This window comes from Aptenodytes patagonicus, chromosome Z (assembly GCF_965638725.1).
Source record: "Aptenodytes patagonicus chromosome Z, bAptPat1.pri.cur, whole genome shotgun sequence".
NCBI lineage: Eukaryota > Metazoa > Chordata > Aves > Sphenisciformes > Spheniscidae > Aptenodytes > Aptenodytes patagonicus.
Window position 1 is genome coordinate 64,210,495 of NC_134982.1, and position 17,556 is coordinate 64,228,050.

Below are 17,556 nucleotides of genomic sequence, written 5' to 3' on the forward strand. Positions count from 1 at the left end.
CCTTTATGTTTCCTTCATTGACTGGCTATTTTTCTGCTGCCAGAGATTTCCCAGCGCTTTTGCTATTCTGAATAATGAGTTAGTGGTATGTGAGAAGCTAGCAATATCTTGTTAAAGAACAAAGTGTATCTGATGTAAAAAACTTAATGCAACTTGCTTCATTTAAACTATTGACATATATAATGTTGTATGACTTCTGATTCAAAGCCATCATCTGTCTTGGAATGCAGGTGGAGCTTACTGATATTCACAGTGAAAAAATCTCATAAATTAAGGCTGCAGTTTCATGTTATAGCTGAGTCAAGTGAACAGGTTGCTGGTGCCAAAAAGGTGTGTATGTGTGGGAGGGGCGGGTATTCTCACTCCCTTTTCCTTTCTAGGTGGCTTTGCCTTTTTCCTGCTCTTCCCCAGTCACAAATTAAGCTAATATAACAGTTTATTTGAAATTTTGCTACATTAATTCTGTTCCATTTCAGTGGTTTTAACATGTTACCTGAAGATTATGAAAGCCAATGCAAGATGAACAGATGTGGTTAGGAAGGGATAGGATGAGGGATCTTAGGCTTTTGTTTTGAACAAAATAGTAATTTGGTAGAAGCTGTAAGGTGGAACTGCAGCTCTTCGAAAGGTATTGCATACTAACCACTATAATTTAGGAACTATTTTGGAAGGAATGTTGGATATATAAGGGAACAGTCTTGCAGAGAGTATACCCTAGTGTGTGGATGTGGGCAAATAATGAGTTAAATGTTTTATCTCTTGGGGAAAAGAAACCATCTAATTGGAAACAGCTGGATGTTTTGAAGTTAAGTCAGGATGGAATTAGGTGTGTGGCTAAGTATCTTACATAGTTCAAGGAGACTCTTTTGGACATTTTTATATACATCTGTAGTCCCCCAGCCCCAGCTGTACATACCTCTTCATGCACATGGGCGGAAGTAAAAATGTGTTTGTGCATATGTGAAAATATTTTAGCCTATTTTAACAATTTGAGTGTATTTGTGCATGCATGCATAATATGACTGTGCTTTTGCATTCCTCCCTCTTTAAATCATAAGGAAAGTGCAAACGAAAAACTATGTTATCACACAGTTTTGTTTGCCTTTGAGCATACAGAAACCTGTCACTGTTTTGGAGGGCATATCTGATAAAGGGCAGATAATTTCTCTGTGTGCATATATTTGGTTAACAGGTCATTCAGAGTACTTCAGTTTGGCAGCTGAATTTACTATATTAAGCAGAGAGGAATGCTATAAGTTTCCTTAATATGTGTGAAATATAATGATTTTGACATAAACTTGTCTTTCCTTTTCCTGTTAAGGATTTCACATTCTATGCCTTGTTCCCTCTGAATTTTTTTTTTTCTCCTTTATTTTTTCTTTATTTCCTGTATTTTTCCTGAAAGATCTTCAGCATCTTTCTAATCTTTTGATGAATAAGAGAATATAAACTTAGGGAAATACTGCACATCCTTCAAAAAAACAGTGAAGAAAACTAGTTTTGTATGTTGACTTCTACAGCCATTTTGTCTATTGATCTTCAAGAAAGAATGCTCAAAGAAAAGCTGTGCAGTTAATCTGAGGTCACTTCTGCAGTTTATATGCTGCATAGTAGCTTTTGCAAATCTCGGTTCTATCCTCTTGGTTTATGGCCATTTAGAATTTGGTTTAGCAGAAAGGTTGAACTTCACAGTGTTTTTTTATGGAACAATAACAAGTCAGATGAAATCTGACTTTTACCCCCTTGGAAAAAGTACTATCTGCACTATTACTCTGTTTTACAGCTCACATTGAGTTTCATCACTGTGGCTTAATACACTGCTGATAATAATGCAAAACAGCTTCTAGAACAATTTTTACAGCTCATGAATCTTTATTCTGAAACAGTTTTAAAGAAGTCGTCAGTGAGGTTTTTCACCCCCCCCTTGTAAAACTCACTTGTTCTTATGAAAAATCTTTTCCACTAGCTACCTTTATTTCTGTACTTAATCTGAAGGACTTGAAACACATAGTTTATGATTCATGAAATTGATATGCACATTAGATCTACTGGCATAGGTGGTATCAAAAATAGTACTTCTCTAAGAAGATAATTTCTCACATTGATAGTCCCTATCCACATGTACACAACTATTACTTGCTTTCTTTTTTTTCTCTGGTTCATTGAGTTCTGATAAGTGATATTTGAATACCCATGCTATGAAAAATTATCTGCTATTACGATTTTCTCAGCCATTAAAAAGATTCTTACTCTAATTATCCTTAGTACTGAAAATGAAAGATTGACTTTCATTTTTGTTGGTGTGGAAAAAATTGCTCTTAGCTGCAGTAATTCATACTACTGATATTTCCTATTTCAGTCGGAAGAAGGAGAGCAAATACTACGTTCCAAAATATTTTTCTGAATGCATTTTTTCTGCTTACAACATGAAGAACCAAGCATAATGCATGTTTATGTACTGTACTCATGAGATGCTGACAATATTCCTCTATTTTATGGGTTTTTTAGAGGACTGTTAATGAAGAATTTACTGAGGTGGGGGAAAGGGGAGGGATATTTAGGCTTTTGGTAAATTCACCGTGCTGTGTTCAGATAGATTCTTAGGTTGGGAAGTCTAATGTTTTCAGTTCTCATAAAGCAGTATGTTTTGCTTTTGGTTAAGTCATTTTGCTGTTCCCTAAATCAACTAAAGTTTCCAATTTCTAGAGGTTTTTAGCCTTCTTTGCTTTCATTACATTTACTGTTAAGATAAAAAGCAGTGGCAGAATTTGCTATAGATCCTGTCTTCATTAGTACAATGGCGTCTAGCTTTATTATTTTGATGTGGTCTGAACTAGCTACAGTAAATAATGTGACAGAGAACATGAGATAAGTAAGTAACAGTGATGATAACATAGAAGTCTTATTTATTCATACTGTGATGGAACCTGATCAGGATTTGCTCACTCTTCCTCTTTTACAAATCTTGCCTTGGAGTCTGGGTAAGAATCTTGTTTTTGTTTGATGGTACTCTGAAACAGAATACAAGCACAGGTGACATTTTCTTTTTATCCCTTTTTCTCTCTCCTATTAGAAATGGTAAGATTTTTAAAACCACGTGTTGAAGCTGAGGCTCATAAATTCATATCTAATTCCCAAATTGTCTGTTTTTAAAATGTTTAGTGTCTAGTTGCCTTACTTCTGGTTGTTAATTTGAAAAAGCACCATTTTAGACTTCTTCATGATGGAAATTGTTACAGAAAATTATAGAAAAATAATGCTAGGGGAATTTGAACACTAAGTATTTGTTCTGGGTTATGTTTTCCATTTTATTGAAAGCTGTTATAATTTACTGCAACTAATTTGTAAGCCTTCTTCCTGGCATAATAATTTGTGATTTCTTTGATGTGGTTTCTGCTAATGAAGGAAAATAGGCAGGAGGAAAACTGCACCTCAGACTTGAGCTTATAAGTTTGGAAGAAATTTAGGGTAATAGTGATAACATTTCAGTCTCATAGCTCCAAAAAAGAAAACTGAGATTGCATCTTGTACAGTGATCATCTGATGTTCATAGTGTGACCTCAGTGGCTTTGCACACAACTCCAGTACTTGCATCTCCACTGAAGAAAGGACCCATGCACATTTGATTCCCTGCTGGTTACTCAAGTCTTGAAACTTATAATGATCTAGGGACCCGTGAAACTTACTAACATCTTCTCATATCCAGAACACTTTATTTTACAAATAAAAAGAGAAATTTCTGATTATTTTTGAAGTATTCTTTTTCACGGTTGAAGGTTTTATTTCTTTAATTACTGGTTTGTTTGGATTTTTTTTTGTGAGTTACAGTTAACTCTTGAAATAACTCTCCTCTTTGAAAATGCTTATCTTTGTTGAAAACAAACAAGTATCCTGGATAGCCTCAGAAATTCTGGAAAGGTGCTCACTACCAAACTGTTTTTTATATAAACCTTCAGTACAATGACTGTTAGCTAGTACCTGAGCATTGGGGAAGGGTAGCAGTGTCAAGGCTGATGAAGTTCTCCACTGTGTGAATTGCCTAGTTGACAACTTGTTTCTCAGTATTTGGCCAACAGTTGATCTAGCAGTATCTCCAAAGGTTAGATATAGTGATAGGACTCCAAACGTGTTATTAGTAAACAGGTAGCTCAGTAAGGGCCGTGAGAGCATGCCCACTTCTGGCCGGGGCTCAGGACCAACATATGATAATGCAGCTGAGGGATGCTCCTTCCAGCCCTCATCTGGAAGTTTGACCCCCTTGGGGTGAAGGTCCCAAGCAGGGCTGAACCCTGTCCCATGGGAGCTGCTTTCTACTGCTCAGCCCCACTTGCGCCCCAGCTCCTGCTGCCTCGCAACCCTGCCTGGCCACACGCCCCATTCATCTGGTCCTGGACCCTGACCCCGGGCTGGCTTCTGGACTGACCCTGGCACTGTCTTGTCACTATGAACCTGCCCACCAGTCATGGGGCTGTGTCTGATGCTGCGTCTCCTCACTGGCCTTCACCCTGACCCCAACCCACAGACTGACTTCCCAGCTTGACCCTGGACCTGCTTTATTACCACAGACTTGGCTGACCTGAACTTGGGGCTGTCCCCCCAGCCTGCCCTGCTCCCTCGCTGAGGGCATTGTGGTGGGTCCTGGCTGGTGAGCCTCAGCTCTGCTGGCCAGAGGTCCCCCACTGCTGCTCAGCCCGAGGGAGCAGCCAGCCCTCACTACACACTGTCACTCCCCCTGCTTAGTAACTAACGAGGAAGAATAAGCAGGGAACAGTAACACTATTGAACAAAATAGGTAGGAGGATGTGGCTTCAGAAGACAGTAATGCCTTTCCCAGCCAGGGAAGAAGGAACCCCTTTGTCTGCTGTTGGAAATAACCGTGTACTAAACAAAGCGGTCTCAGTAGGGTTGTTGCTCATCTTTCCCTTTCCTCCCAAGAAGTGTTCACCTTGAGGCGCTTCCTTCCTCTCCTTTAGTTATCTTGTCATTTCCTTGGTATTCTTCCATAGAGAATTTCGAAAGCATGCTTTTGCCAAGTAGTTCCTCATGTCTGAATAAAGGGTTATCTCCCAAGAGGCACTGAAGCTCTATCTGAGCTGAGCCAAGTCAGTTACTGTGCTTGGCTAAGAAGTATGGCATTCATGTAATTCAGTTTCCCCTCCGGGGGGAAACCAGAGGCCATAAATAAAGTAGACTATGGTAAAGTTTCTGGGTGTTGTAAGCAATCTCATTTGGAAATGAGGTATATCATTAAGATAACAAACAAGTGTGCTCAAGCGCTAATTTCTGTAACTGGATTTGTCTAAAGTGCTTTTATATTCTGTGGTCCAAGAATAACAATACAAAAATCTGAACAAGCATGAGGTAAAGAGGTTTATAATGGTGTTACAAGAAGAGGGCTACATCATAAGCAGGTTCCTTCTGGGGGGAAGAGTAATGCCATTAATAGTCTCAAGAGTTTTGTCCTCTCCTCTCAGACTAGCTTATGATTAGGTACAGAAATGTGGTGGATTTGGTCTATTTGATTTAGAAGCAACTCTCTTGAAATGAAAATTTTGTGACTCGGACTAATGGGCATTACAGTGTCTATTTATCTATACCTACACTAATTATTTTTTATTTCCCATTTTGCTGTCACATTTCTTTTGTAACTTTCAGTATCTTTTGCACGCATGATTAATCTGTAGAGTAATAGCATTTAACAACTGGAGAAATACTTACATTCTATTCACAATCAGAATTAAGCACTTGCAGAAGATAATGAAGTTTATGATCAGACAGAAAAAAGACATGACTTTATTTCTAACTTTTGTTTATGATAGCAAATATGCATCCATGCCTTTGTTTGCTTAATTGATTTAGTTAATTTTTGGCAGCTATCCAAAAATATTGAATGATGACATATTCAACTCAGTGAAATTTGAGGAGAATGAGTGAGACAACATACTTGCAGTAGAAACAGTCTTGTCCTTGTTACTGTCCACCCTGCAGTGCTGTTCATATTATAGTTTATTAATTAAAGGTAATTATCTGAACCAGTGACACTTTGTTTCAAAATAGTATTTAAATGGATATCTAACACATTGCAAATTAGAAAATTGGGTTTGTTTCTTTTTTAATGCCAGAATTGTACACTGGTATGGTGTAGATGACAGCATCTCTTCTCTTAGATTCTTTCTTGCTATCTGCTGAAGAAGCTGCTTTGGTGCAGCTTACCAGGGGTTGTATCACTCCACAAAGTGCCTTAAGATACTAGATAAAACTGTAATGCATGTGAAGCTCCAGCCTTTTTTAACTTAATATTTCTACTTGAAATGCTTTCTTCAACTTGACTAGTGCAGTGGGACAGAGGGACCACCTGCAGCTTCAGAGTTGAATTCACAGGTGGACTTAGTGACCATAGTTGGAAGTGCTTCACTACCATCACAGAATACAAAGCACTGAGTTAGGTTTCCATCCTCTCTTCTCAGTGCATGAGGAGTCATGTACCTTAGGAGAAAATTACAATCTTAGGAGAAAATTACAGGTGTAGCTAGTTTTAGGGCTTAGGCACTTCTCTCTGCATAGGGTTTACAGTGTTAAATGTGTCCTGCAGCAGCTGAACTTTTGCCCCCCCTTTCGAAAAGTAATCTCAAGTGAATTAGTTTACTTTTCAAAGAGAGGAATAGGATGTAATATGAAGGCTGCCATCTTTTTATCCAGAAGCTCAATGATAACACTCACACAAAGTGAAGGCTATATAGGGGGCAGAGGAAGGAGGGGAGGAGAGTTGTATTTTGATACTTCCTAGTGGGAAAAAAATTACTGTTTTCATATTCCTTAAGGCTTTCACTAAACCTGAGAGAGAGAAACCGGGAGGGAGGAGCATAACAGAAAAGCTTATGGGTGAGGGGAGGGAAATTAGATAGATAGGAGTTCTGGGTTACAGTTTCTGTTCTGTTAATTGTTTTACAGTATGTATCTTCTGCTAATCTCATGTGGATTGTCTGGCAAATATTCTGGTGTCAGAATACATTGTAAATACGCAAGTTATAAGACTAAATGAATGATGAGAAGTGCAATCAAGAAGAGTGCAATATGCCAAGGGTTGCATCATTTTCTTTAGCTGTCTGCTTCTGAGGTCTGTGCAGGTGGTGCCTGATGAGTAGTGAAAGAACAGTTATGAAGAGATTCCAGCTAGAAGCAGAAAGGATCGTTGGAGCAGCACCTGCCTCCTTTTCAGTCTGCTGGCTCAGCCATGTAGCCACGGGAGTGACACATATGATAAGTCTCCTAAATTTAGGATATAGTTTGTATACCTACAAAACTAATTAAAGATTTCCATTCATAGAAAGCTCTCATAAGCAGCAAACTCTCAATTTATCAAACTTCTCAATTTATGTACCATTGAGATGAATATTCACTTATTGATACCTTGTGAAACTGATACTAGTAGGGCAGCACAATTTGCATATGCTCATCAATAAAGCTTTCTTTTCTAAACCAACAAGAACTTCAGTAACAAAGCCGATGAAACTGAATAATCCTTTGTGAAAAATGTGGCAGAACCATGATAATGTAATGAATGGGTTACACTGGTATAATAAATGACTGAAAGTTTTCATAAAAAGAAAACTACGGGTACTGATTAATGTACTGATACAGTGATAACAAATCCTTCAACAGATCATTTGATTCCAGTTTATGGTGCCGTTTTCTTTAATTAGTCCTCTGAAGGATTATGCATCAGGTTTTTTCTTCATAAACAGGCCTTGGAAATGCCATGTTGTCAATATTTTCAAAAAGTCATTCACTGAAGTACTGAATCCTTGGAATTAAGCAGTAAAAAATCCATTAAATTTTAATTCTATAACTTTTTGGTTTTCACCAAAATGTTTTTAACATTATTTCAATGTTAAAAAACCATTGTGTTAATGCCTCCAAGTAGTCATTTTTGTGGGGTTTTTCTTTACAGCTTTCTTTGTAAATTGTTTTCTTAAACTTAAGTTTTACTGCTAAAGGAGAGTGTGCAGTTTAATGGCACTTCCTATCTGTTTATTGTGTAACAGCTTCTGAATGAGGCATCCAATCAGCAAAAAAAATCTAGAAAATCTTCAGTGAACAGAACATTTGTGATTTTTAGCAAAATCAGAAGGAGGAGATGAAGGAAATAAGTTGCTTATGATGTCTGATCAGTGAGGCAGTGGTTTTAATCAAGAATCTTTTCTATAGGAGAAAAATCAATTGATAGTTATTGAGACTTTCCATGCAGTCTCCCAATGCCCCACCCAGGGAAAAGGAACGGCAAAGCATGGATCCCATCACACAGCATGGTGGCGTGGTACAAGAATTCGTGTGATGGGGCTGACAGGAGTTGCGTGCTGGAAGTTTGGGTGAATGGAGGCATTCTGAAAGTCTCCAGAATATGCACTGAGCACAGCTTACAGGAGCAATGGTCTGTGTGATTTTGTGATGTTATACATTAAAAAAAAAGCACAGAAATCCCAATAGCAATGATTCCTCCCCTTTTTTTTTTCCTCTGCTGAATTCATGTCAGTCAAAAAATGTGGAGGATAGTAATGAAAAGCCACCTCCCAGCAAGGTGCACTGTGCAGCATAATTATTCTGTACTCCTTTCATTCTTTCAGCTACCCAGAACATCTCTGGATTACCTGCTGAATGGTTTTCTCCTTGCAAAAAGATGGAGACATAAGTCCGTACAAGCCTCCACCTTCCTTAGGAGTTGACAGCAGACTTTACTGGTTGCGTAGGTCAGAGGAAATAGTGCTGATTCACAGTGCTGCCTGTGGGGAATGTTTTGTTAAAGATTTAGCCCCCATCTGAAGAGGAAGAAGAATTTTCACAGTTTGGGGGAAAAAAAATAATTCACCTTCTTTTAAGGTGATCTCAAGCTTTATGTTACAAAAAGGTCCTCGTGAAGCTCTGTACTCAGGTTGTACTCACTGTTCTGTACTAGCAGTGCAGAATTCAACCATGGCAGGGGAGATATATATAGGTATAGATACATGATTTTTAAAATGGCTTTCTTACCTAGGGAGTCAAAATTTCACTTTTTGGTTATCTGTCTCACTAATAACTAAAAAAATAATAATTATACATCCTACATTTTCTTCTAAATTTGAAAAAGTGTTAAAGGCAGTGATGACTGTTGCCATGCCTTCTGTTAGGATTCAGGCTTTGGCAGAAAATGTTTTTATGTAATACCTGGTTCCTGGCAGATAACAGGGCTTGACCTAGCATATTACAGGCAAGTTGCTCCTATAACAAGAGAGCAGATTCCCTGCACAACATCCTTGTTGCTAAATTGGAGAGAGATGGGTTGATGGATGGACTACTTGATATATAAGGAATAGGCTGGATGGCTGCATCCAAAGAGTTATAGTCAAGGGCTCAATGTCCAAATTGGAGATCAGTAACAAATGGTGTCCCTCAGGGGTCTGTATTGGGACTGGTAGTGTTCAATATCATTATTAATGACATGGACAGTGGGATTGAGTGCACCCTCAGTAAGTTTGCAGATGACACCAAGCTGAGTAGTGTAGCTGATACAGTAGAGGGAAGGGATGCCATCTAGAGGGACCTTGACAGGCTTGGGGAGTGGGCCCATGCGAACCTCATGAAGGTCAACAAGGCCAAGTGCAGGGTCCTGCACCTGTGTTGGTGCAATCCCCGGTATCAGTACAGGCTGGGGGATGAAGGGATTGAGAGCAGCCCTGCCGAGAAGGACTTGGGGGTCCTGGTGGATGAAAAATTGGACATGAGCTGGCAATACGTGCTTGCAGCCCAGAAGGCCAACTGCATCCTGGGCTGCATCAAAAGAAGCGTGGCCAGCAGGTCGAGGGAGGTGGTTCTGCCCCTCTACTCCGTTGTCAAGAGATCCCACCTGGAGTACTGTGTCCAGGTGTGGGATCTCCAGTTCAAGAAAGACATGGACCTGTTAGAATGGGTCCAGAGGAGGGCCACAAAAATGGCCAGAGGGCTGGAACACCTCTCCTATGAAGAAAGGCTGAGAGAGCTGGAGTTGTTCAGCCTAGAGAAGAGAAGGTTCTGGGGACACCTTATTGCAGCCTTTCAATATTTAAAGGGGACTTAAAAGAAAGATGGAGAGAGACTTTTTGCCAGGGCCTGTAGTGACAGGACAAGGGGCAATAATTTTAAACTGAATTAGGGTAGGTTTAGATTGGATACAAGGAAGAAATTTTTTATGATGGTGAGACACTGGAACAGGTTGCTCAGAGAAGTTGTGGATGCTCCATCACTGGAAGTGTTCCAGGTCAGGTTGGACAGGGCTTTGAGCAGCCTGATCTAGTGAAAAATGTCCTTGCTCAAGGCAGAGGGGTTGGACTACATGATCTTTAAGGTCCCTTCTAACCCAAACCATTCTGTGATTCTATGGTCTCTTTACATACAGAAGGTTTTTCTCTGTCTTTGAATCACACACTCATTTAGCTTGGAAGGGTATTCTTGAGATTCTCTAGTCCAACCCCCCTACTGAGGCAGGTTCAACTTCTGCAGGTTTCCCAGGACTGTGTCCAGTTGGGTTTTGAATGTCTCCACAGATGAAGACTCCGAAATCTCTCTGGGTAACCTGTTCTGGTGTTTGACCACCCTCACACTAAAAACTTGTTTCCTCATGTTCAGAATGAATTTCCTGTCTTCTAATTTGTGCCCGTTGCCTCTTGTCCTGTCTCTGAGCACCACTGAGAAAAGTCTGGCTCCCTTTTCTTCATTCCCTGCCATCAGGTATTTATACATGTTGGAAAGATCGTGTTTTGCACCAGGAGGTGCTGTTATGATCCCAGTAAGAAAGGCAGTCAGAGTCTGTAAGGTACCATTTTAAATACTGTCTGTTAGAGCTAACACTGTGAGGAGAGAATAGTATAGACTATCTTGCATCCCTTTAGACGGTGGGTGCCCCAGATGGTGTAGCATTGAATGGGCCACTGATCCACGTGCAGCACACTGGGCAGTCCCTGCCTGTAGCAGAGAGTCTCACACTTTGGTCACTTGAGCTATAACAGGACTTTCTTACAAGGAAACAACTCTGTTCATTATTTCTGCTGGCAAAGAGAAAGGATGTCTACATGAGACCTTTCTGGAGCACTTGAAGATAAAGGCAAGGCCATGCAGGTGGCGTAATTGCTGGTACCCAGTGGTAGCTGCCTGCGGGATCTGTTGCAATGTGCTGGCTGAGTTCATCCTGCGGCCAAGGAGTTGTGCAGCACAGCACAGGCATGGGCTCACTCCGGTTAGCTGTTGTGTGGATCACTAACACTTTGATGTACCACAGTCTTCTGGTCAGGATCACCACAGGTCCTCCATGGTCCAGAAAACCTGGTAATCTGATAGATTAGGTGTACTTCAAAACCAGCATGTTTGGCTTGGTTTTCTGTGAGCTTTAATGAGAAATGATTTAATGAGTTGGCATTCGCTTGCTTAGATATTTGCCATTTTCATTAGTAATAAAGAACGCTTAGGACATGAGGAGCACTAATAATATTTGTGAAGTGATGAGTAGATGAGGTGCTAACAGAGAAATAAAATGGAAAAATAGTAAATATGGGTTAGACTTAAAATATCCTATGCTGACATTTTAGCTAAGTATTTATTAAATATGTCTGTATAGCAAGAAGTTTATAATTGTTTTTGATATGTCTTTAGGCTGTTGCAGAGTATTTGCAGTGTTGGTCATCAACACTGAACAGATACTTCAACTGGCATTTGCTATGTTGTCTTGTCAAGTAGTTGCCTGTAATATTTCAAACTACCACGGAAGACATTAGAGATGCAAATACTTGTCTTGCTAATAAGTGGAAAAATAAGTTTTTTTCATGTACACTGAGGAGAAAAATGTTTTTTCACTCTAGCAATTAGTTATTTTGTATACTAAAATGACATTTTCTTATCTGATTTTGATTCAGGTAATTGTTAAAAACAGGGCGCTAGGTATCATTTCCAGAGCTTGTGTGAAAATTTGCATAGTGCTCTATCCACATACCTACTGTCGTGTTGTAGGCTTAATCTTTTGATAGAAATTTGCTATACAGTATATTTCAATACCTTATTGTATAGCAAGTTTTCTAAACTCTGTTTTATAAACACTTAGATTTATAACTTCCTGGCATGCTTTTGATTGAGCAGTCTGAATATAATGCTTCTTTAGCTTCATTTCTACTGAAATGTATCTTATAGAAACTGTGTCTTACATATTTGCACAGACTGAAAAGTCGTCTTTCCTTTTCTTTCCATAGGATAAGAAATGGGTTCTCAATCATGAAGATGTCACACTGGGAGAATTACTAGGCAAAGTAAGTAATCAAGTGAGCTAAATAGCATTTAAATAAGTATATATTAACCATGAAGCCTATACATTTCCTATTTGCCTTATCTTTTAAATTAAGGTGGTATGCAATATTTATATCAATTCTTTTACTTTAATACACAAGACAGCATTGTGCTTTAAACAAATGTAAATCACATTTACTGGTAAATGATATAAAGTGTGTGCTGAAAGTGTTTAGCATACATATTTTACTCTTCTGGAAGGCTTTTAAGCTAACTAGATTTCTATAAAGCATGATGTGGCTGGTTTACTCTGTGTGGTCGTACAAAATATGTTGTTGCAAAATATAAATAAAAACATAAACAGATTTATATTCATGTATTTATAAAATTTATGTATGTATAAAATTAGATATAATATGATTAAATCAATATTTGTTAAAACAAATGTTTGTTGCTTTTGTATGATTTATTGAATGTTAGGTAACTTCACCATGGCATATGTATTAAATTAATTCTTGTATAGTGTAGTTTATATCACAAAGCCTGCTTAGGAGCTATAAGTCTTTAAAATCTGGTAAGCCCTGTACCTCATTTACATTTTTAGCACCTTTACACCTACAAAGACAGTTGCGAGTGCCACTGTGGACACAATGTTCCAAAAGATTTCCCAAAAACTGAAAAATACATTTAAATGAGGAGGAGACAAATGAAAGCAATAATTGCCTTCTTACTATGATACACACTAAAAGAATTTATAAACTGTTCAAGAAATGGGGGAATTAAATACTGTCAGAAAATTCTGTTACCCAGGATAAAAATCTTTTTGGCAGCATAAGATGACAAAAAGTATTATCTGCCAGTAGACAGAGCTATGTCTGCATAAAACGCAGGTACTATGACGGCTTCTCATTCTTAAACAGAATCGTATCAAGGGAGAAAAATAAAGAAGTTTCAGGCATTAAAAAAGCTTTGTCTTGCTAAAATATAAATAATGACAGTTAAGGCAATCTGAAAATTGATTAATTTAGTAAACTGAATTAACATGTGCATTGCATGTTTTTGGCACAAAGCATTTTTAACATTCAGTAAAGACAACTCAGTGCTTAAAAGTGATTATAGAAGGATATGTTCTTTAAAAAATACAGAACAGGATAAAAACTTTCTTGGAACACAGTAAAAATCTGTTATGCATCCATCTCTAAAAAGATATAGTCAAACTATAAAAGATAAGAATGATAGGACCATCAGCATCTGTATGAGAAAATGCTAAATAAACTACAGCCATTCACCATGGAAGTGAGAAATCTGAGGGTCTATAAAATCTTGAGTGGCCTGGAAAAGATGAGGAGGAAAATCAGGAAAGCTTAATGCGTAAGAGGATGCAAACTCTAGAAAAGACAAAGATTTTCCTTCACCTCAGGAGTAGATGGTCTGTTTATTTACTCAGTATTAATTCTATAATACTCCACAAAATGAAAGTTATATGAAAGGAACGTGTTATATTAAAAATCATATATAATGATAATTAAATATTTTAAATTAAAAAAAAAAGCATTTTCAATACTTAAGTAGTCCTTAAGGTGGGTTCAGCTTTCATTGTTAACTGCTTCTGACCATAAAGCTAGAGGAAAAGTGTGTTGGGAGTGACTCAGCTTCTTACCTTTGGCTACCTTGTGCCATTTTAGATATCAGAGGTAGTGTCCTGGCCTCTAGAAGTGCTATTTTAGAAGGGCAGATTGCTGTTATAGATCCTATGCCTTGCTTGCCAGCTGTATCTTACTTATCCTAGAATATATAAAATAATACCGGAAACCTGTGTTTAGGCTTAAATTTCTTCCCTTGTTACTAGCAGCACATTACTATTTTCCACCTGTGAGTTTCTTTTTTTCCTTTTCCGTCTTCTTCCTTTGGCAATACAATATTTAAATGCATGATGTAAAGAAATCTTCATCACACAGGAAAGAAAGGAAAACATTTTCAGCAGAGTTTTGCTGTTTGTTGAAGTCACATGCAGCCCCAGATACCAGGACACAGAAGTGGAATCATGTGGAAATTTATCAGATGGAGATTTAAAATTGAGTCATATTTACTCTTTGGGAAGTACAAAACTTAACTAAAAGTATGAGATCTTCAGTTTTGGTTTTTTTCCTTCTCTTGGAGTTTTTCATTGATACCAGTGTTTTGTTATATACCCCACAATTTCCTTCTTCCTTCAATTTGTGTCCTAATTAATTTTCCTTTTGTTTTTATTCAAGTAAAAAATACATCTGATGGAGATTATTCTACGGTCTTTATTATTTCAGTTTTCTTCTATGAAAACTAAAAAAATAAACAACTTACCCTGGGGGTATGTTGTTGAAGACCTAAAAAATCTGATTATAAAAGGAGCTACTTTCTAAAGTCTTGTCCAAACATGAGGCCTTATATACTTGCCTTTATAGAGCAGTACTGAGCTTAGCTTTTAAAAAAATTGTGAATCATGTAACTTTTTCAGGGCAGACACAACCATACATTTTTTTGCAGTGGTTTTAATTTACAATCAAAATTAATATACACTGTTTTCATTTTTCTTACTTTGCATTTTTTCTTTCTTGTATATGTGAGAATGTTTATGTTATTTTGATGTGTTTTGTCCTCATTTCACAGATTATCTTTTGGTCTCTTACAGACTGCAAGTTAAAAACTATTGATAAAATACAATAGTGTGAAAATGAAAGAGTACAGGAGTAAGATTAAGAAAAAAAAAGTACTACTATCAGTGTTGACTTTAGAAGTTACTAAGAGGTTTTATGAGAAGATTACACAATTCATGTATTTTTTTTCTCTTTCCAGCAAGGTCAAAGTACAACTCACACACTATGTCCATATAATAAATGTGCTGTGTCTATGTAAACTGCATTGCGTTAGGGGCAGATACTGGAAGAAAACGTCATTTGGGTTCATAAACATATTTCAAAGTTCCGTACCAGTGACATTAGCTTTCTGCATTATTTTTCTGGAGATTTGTGAAGATTTTGTTTACTTGGAATGATTTTTTTTTCCCCCCTGATTTCAGGGTAATTTTGGTGAGGTATATAAGGGAACATTAAAGGATAAAACTCCTGTTGCTGTAAAAACTTGTAAAGAAGATCTTCCTCAGGAATTGAAAATAAAATTTCTGTCAGAAGCCAGGTAGGTTCTCTAAATTTAATTGAAATATATACTTCTTGTGGTTTTTTTTTTTCAAGTTTTATTACTAGATGGTAATATTAGATTACAGGTCAGATTACAAAATCTGACCTTCAGAAAAATTCAAAGAAACAGTAGTCAAACTTTTTCCTTTTTTTTCTCTCCTTCAGTACATTCCACAACTGTTGCCCTGGTAACTAAACATAGGCATTTTTTAACGTGTGAATGCAGTGGCATCTGCACTTGTTGAAACTACCTCTTTGGCAAAGCAAACTATGCCTATAAAACACAATTTTGTTATTATAAGTGCTTCCATTTAGAACTTCTTCTGAGATGTGCCATGAGGATTGGGATAAGAAGACTGGAAGATGCTGTTAATTTAAATGTGATTATACCAGTCATAAATCCTGCCTTACATTCATGACTAATAGAGCTGATCAAATGTGGCTAGGTTACCGTATAGACCCCATTTAGTAATTTTCTCTTTGTAAGAAGAGTTCACCCCAGAAGAGATACTTTATGCTGTGTCAGGCAGCATATGATTGCATGCTTATTTTTCAAATGACAATCATGCAACAATATGCTAAGTATTCTGAATATAGGCTGATGTAGATAGGTTCTGAGACCTCAGGATAGAGGGGTATATTGAGATAATTTCACAATTGTTTAAATTAACTTGCTCCCTCTTGCTATGAAGCTTCATATGTTTTCATTTTTACTCCAAAACTACTATGTTCAATATGGAAAAGTAAAAGAAACTATCTACATTTAGAGAATGAAGATCAGCCACCATATCTATTGAATAAATTTAAACATCTCGTAACTTGGCAACTGCAGAGATGTTTCATTTGTTAAGCAGCCTGCCACTAATGGAGCAGTGTTAGTCTGAAAAAAAATGAAAAATGTTATTTTTCAGTAAATATGTACGTACCAGATAGGTTAGTATTTTACTTTTGATCCTAGAAAAGAAGGGAAAAAGAGGAGGTGCTTTAAATCAGCAAATAGTAGAAGAAACATTTAAGTTACAAGGTCTCTGTAGAATTCTTCCTTGCCCTTCATTTCACTTTACAAATCATAGCATGCTGTTTTAGGCTGCAAATGTTCTTATTATAAGTATTATGTAAGAAGATGTAAATGTATTTGTTTAATTCCCAAAATTAAAATTGCTCTCCTTATATTCTTTTAAAACTTACTGTATTAATTAATCTCTTTAAAGTAAAATTGGAATGAGTGTGTGTTTGAAAAGTGCAGCAGGAAAATGTATAGGCATGCTGTGCATGCTTTTTTGATGTAGCCCTACTTCTGATCCGCCACTGAAATGCTATTTAATTACAAGGGTTCTTGAGAAACTGCAAACCTGTCAGGCCATTTTTCAGTTATACAGACAAATGTTATGTAGACAAATTGTAAAATTACAATGAGAATAATACAGTGTTCAATCTTGATTTATTAGTGAATCAGTATGCCCTCCGTTTCAAACAGAATGATGATTGATCTGTTACATTGATTTTATTTCTTTATGATAACAGTAATGACATGTTCCATTAAAATAACATTAAGGATTTAAGATATTTTCCTATAATATTTAATCAGTTTGTACAATAAAGTTTATTAATATAATAAACTTACTGTGTGTTTTGCAGAATACTCAAACAATATGATCATCCTAATATTGTAAAACTTATAGGAGTTTGCACACAACGACAACCTATTTATATTGTTATGGAACTCGTTCCAGGTAATTTTTTTCCTTTTTTTTGCAGCATATTTTCATAGGTATTGTTTCTCTAATGTAAAATATATTGTTTTCTATTTGTCTTTCTCTGCATTCTTATGACTGATCTCAAAAGTCACCTGTGTTTGTATCTTTGGAAACATTAGGTTCTACTAGCTTCAGAGTGGAGTGAGCTCCACAAATCTGTTGTGAGTTTTTCTGTAGTGATTCAAGACAACAGAATTTGCTGAAAGGTGTCTCAGCTCTATCTTCATTTTCCTACTGACGAGATATTACATGGTACTTCCTTTAACAGTAGAGTTATATAGTGAATGTTAAGATGCTTGTATTTAAAGAAACTTCATGGCTGGGTAATGTTTCAATTTTAATAA

At 37.1% G+C, this 17,556-nt stretch overlaps 1 protein-coding gene across 2 annotated transcripts in view; it reads left to right on the forward strand.

Moving 5' to 3' along the window:
* The window catches only part of FER (FER tyrosine kinase), a 195,092-nt gene that overhangs the window by 107,399 nt on the left and 70,137 nt on the right, over positions 1–17,556 (forward strand). For both annotated transcript variants that reach the window (XR_012997479.1, XM_076363240.1), the window contains exons 14-16: positions 12,249–12,305; positions 15,338–15,453; positions 17,094–17,188. Coding sequence is in view for 1 of the 2 variants with exons in the window: in XM_076363240.1 (XP_076219355.1) it covers positions 12,249–12,305; positions 15,338–15,453; positions 17,094–17,188 (268 nt within the window). In the remaining variant the exon portion in view is untranslated. The remainder of the gene's footprint in view (positions 1–12,248; positions 12,306–15,337; positions 15,454–17,093; positions 17,189–17,556) is intronic.